The 2,793-nt window shown below is 34.4% G+C and overlaps 1 protein-coding gene across 1 annotated transcript in view; it reads left to right on the top strand.

Moving 5' to 3' along the window:
• The window catches only part of LOC109546130 (trypsin-1), a 7,852-nt gene that overhangs the window by 2,638 nt on the left and 2,421 nt on the right, over positions 1-2,793 (top strand). Inside the window, exon 2 of the mRNA XM_019916959.2 lies at positions 1,952-2,132. Coding sequence (XP_019772518.1) covers positions 1,952-2,132 — 181 coding nt within the window. The remainder of the gene's footprint in view (positions 1-1,951; positions 2,133-2,793) is intronic.

Here is a 2,793-nt window from a genome sequence, read left to right as displayed (position 1 = left end):
CCCAAATGGGGCTCCCATTTACTGAAATACCATGAATTTCGATCCCCCATTCCAAACGTGAGTACCCCAGGCCATTTCCGTTACAATATATATATTGCCCGAGTTGGTTCCAAATGAAAAAATTGTATTGATGCTTTCCGGCACAGCAGCATACATGATTAAGGCTGCATCAAGTCTTAGAAAAAATAATTATAATTTAATCCATTGCACCTGCTTAGGACATGGGCTTAACCGCATAGCTGAAACTATAACATTGCAGTATCCGTGGTTTGGTCCTCTACAAACTCGTTCCACTCTCTTTAACTTTTCGGCATAACTGGGGCATGTTATCTTGTTTGGTGGGATCTTGATTAAAATTTTGTCTAGCACTTATTTATTATCTGTCCCTATATTGGGAAATGTCGAGGCTATGACTTAAAGATTTTTTTCACGTAAAATTTTTCTGTTAGTTATTATGTAATTTATTGTTGAACGCTGACGCTGTGTATTTTGCCATGTGGACTTTTGTTGACGTTTATGGGAGAACGAATGGAGAATAAGTGTCGCTTAATCTTAGAACATTTTGAGCGGATAATTTAATAACAAGTTATCCGTTTTAGTTTAATAATTCTTCATTAAACCGTTGTTTGATATTGTCCATGTCATTACTTCCCACTCTCTCATTCAAGTCTCCAAGTGTTACGAGTTTTTCGTTCCTCTTATTCAACACATCTTGTAAAGTGTTATAAAAATATTCCGGTTCGAATTCCCGTTTACTTATGTCAGGAGCATATACTGCTACAATATGAAGTTTGCTGCTTGTCAAGTTTAAGGTTGTTTTTAGGATTCTCTGGCTTGTGCATTCCATGTCCTCTATGTTCTTATCATATTTCTCATTACATGTAACCAAAAAATGTTGGTGTATTGTTTTTCCTTTTCCTCTTTTTCGGGCTTCTGAGAGTGCACATATTCCGATTCTCTGGGTATTCATTTCGATAAGTATCTATTGGTCTCTCTTATTTTACAATCTATTGTTCCAGTATGCTACTCTTATCCTTTCTCGTAATCTTATTTCTTGCAGGGGTCGTTTTTACGTCGTTTCATCCTATATTCGAAGCTCTCTGATCGTTTCTAAGCTTCACAGGATTTCCACATAAACACACCAAAGCTTAATCAGTGTTGGTTATTACCCCAAAAAGGTGAAAGTTACTATGGAACATTTATATCGAATAGTTCTTGGAGTTTTACGCATAGTTCGAATATGCAATAAAAATTAGAGCATGCCATTTAAAAAGTGTAAGTTTAGTTTGTGACTTGAATCTGAAACACCTAATATCAATTGACATTATCGTTAAATAAAGTAGACGTTAATATCTAGACGTACTTGTATTTGAATTTGTATTTAAAATCTATTCCTAAATTTTAAATTAGAAGTATAAATATGGTGGGCAAAGTTCATTCAATAATCCTGTAGATTGAATTTATGTTGCAAGACAAGCCATTATTCATTAGGAGTGTTGCTGTTTTTTTTGTTTACCTAGGCTGTAAATTTTTCAGCAGAAGTTGTATTATGAGGGAAAAAATGCGCCGTAAAGAATTTATTGAAGTAGTTGGGTATCTAATGTAAATGTTCTAATGACCAGATTAAGATGAGTTCTAGTTAAAATTGTGTACTTACTTCAACGAAACTTAGTTTCCGTGCAATCATTTGGATTCGAATACGCTTTAAGAATAACTTGGATTAGAACATGCCTTCTTTGTTTTAAAATTTATAAAAACTGAACCTTCTTTACAGATTTAAACTGTACCTTTCAAAAACGATTTTTTTATAATAATATAAGTAAAATAGGCATTTGATAAAATGGTCAGTGCTTTTGTGAGAAGGCATGCTAAATTTTTTGAAAATATTTTGTGTTCCATCAATTCTATGTACATATTTTGTATAAAATACCGGTTTAAATTTTGATTTAAGGCGACATTTCCTTTTCGATAAACATCGATAAAATCCGAGGTAATAGGATTATTGGAGGCGAAGACACAAATATAGAAACCCACCCTTACATGGCTTCTTTACATTTTTTCCACACTCATCTCTGTGGTGCATCCATTATTAGTAACCGGTGGCTGGTGACTGCAGCCCATTGTACGACTCTGTAAGTATATTATAACGACAATCCTTTCGAATTGTGAAATAGTTTTAGAGATTTTTTCATGCCGTCAATTGAAGAGTCGGCACGAACAACCTTGTAATTCACATTTTATCGAAATTTCAGGTAGGGCAAAAAACTGTATATCCCTTAAATAGAGAAATAAGGGAATTGCAAATGCACTTCAAAATGGAAAAACGTTGTGCGATCGTGACAGTTATAACCTTCTTTTATGATGTTAGCAAACATTTGACGCGATTTACCCATAGTTTAGGCTGCATAGCATGTCACACACAAAATACGTAGAAGAACGTTGTAACTGCGCTGCAACTTACAAATAGAATCGAAATAAAAATAGAACTCTTACGTTATATGCATCAGAAAATACCGATACTAAAAGTAGCTTGTGAAAAAGTTTTTAAATTAATAGGCAAAATTAATTCATTCTGATAATAAATTTTCGTAGAAAGGATGATACACCGGATTCATACACTGACACATATCTAATAAATTAGCTTTTTTAGCAACCGAAATAGGTATTACATTTAGGAATTTCTTCCTGACGTTTCGTGCACAACTGCGGTGGGCATTTTCAAAGGCGATGAGGCAGTGGGCGAAGTGATCTCCCGTGCTTTCCGACTAAGACTGATTCAACTGCTGGATTCCC

The sequence above is a fragment of the Dendroctonus ponderosae genome, unplaced genomic scaffold, assembly GCF_020466585.1.
Source record: "Dendroctonus ponderosae isolate FM_Combo_2020 unplaced genomic scaffold, Dpon_F_20191213v2 Dpon_F_20191213_5, whole genome shotgun sequence".
Taxonomy (NCBI): Eukaryota; Metazoa; Arthropoda; class Insecta; order Coleoptera; family Curculionidae; genus Dendroctonus; species Dendroctonus ponderosae.
This window is presented reverse-complemented; position numbering and strand designations above follow the sequence as displayed.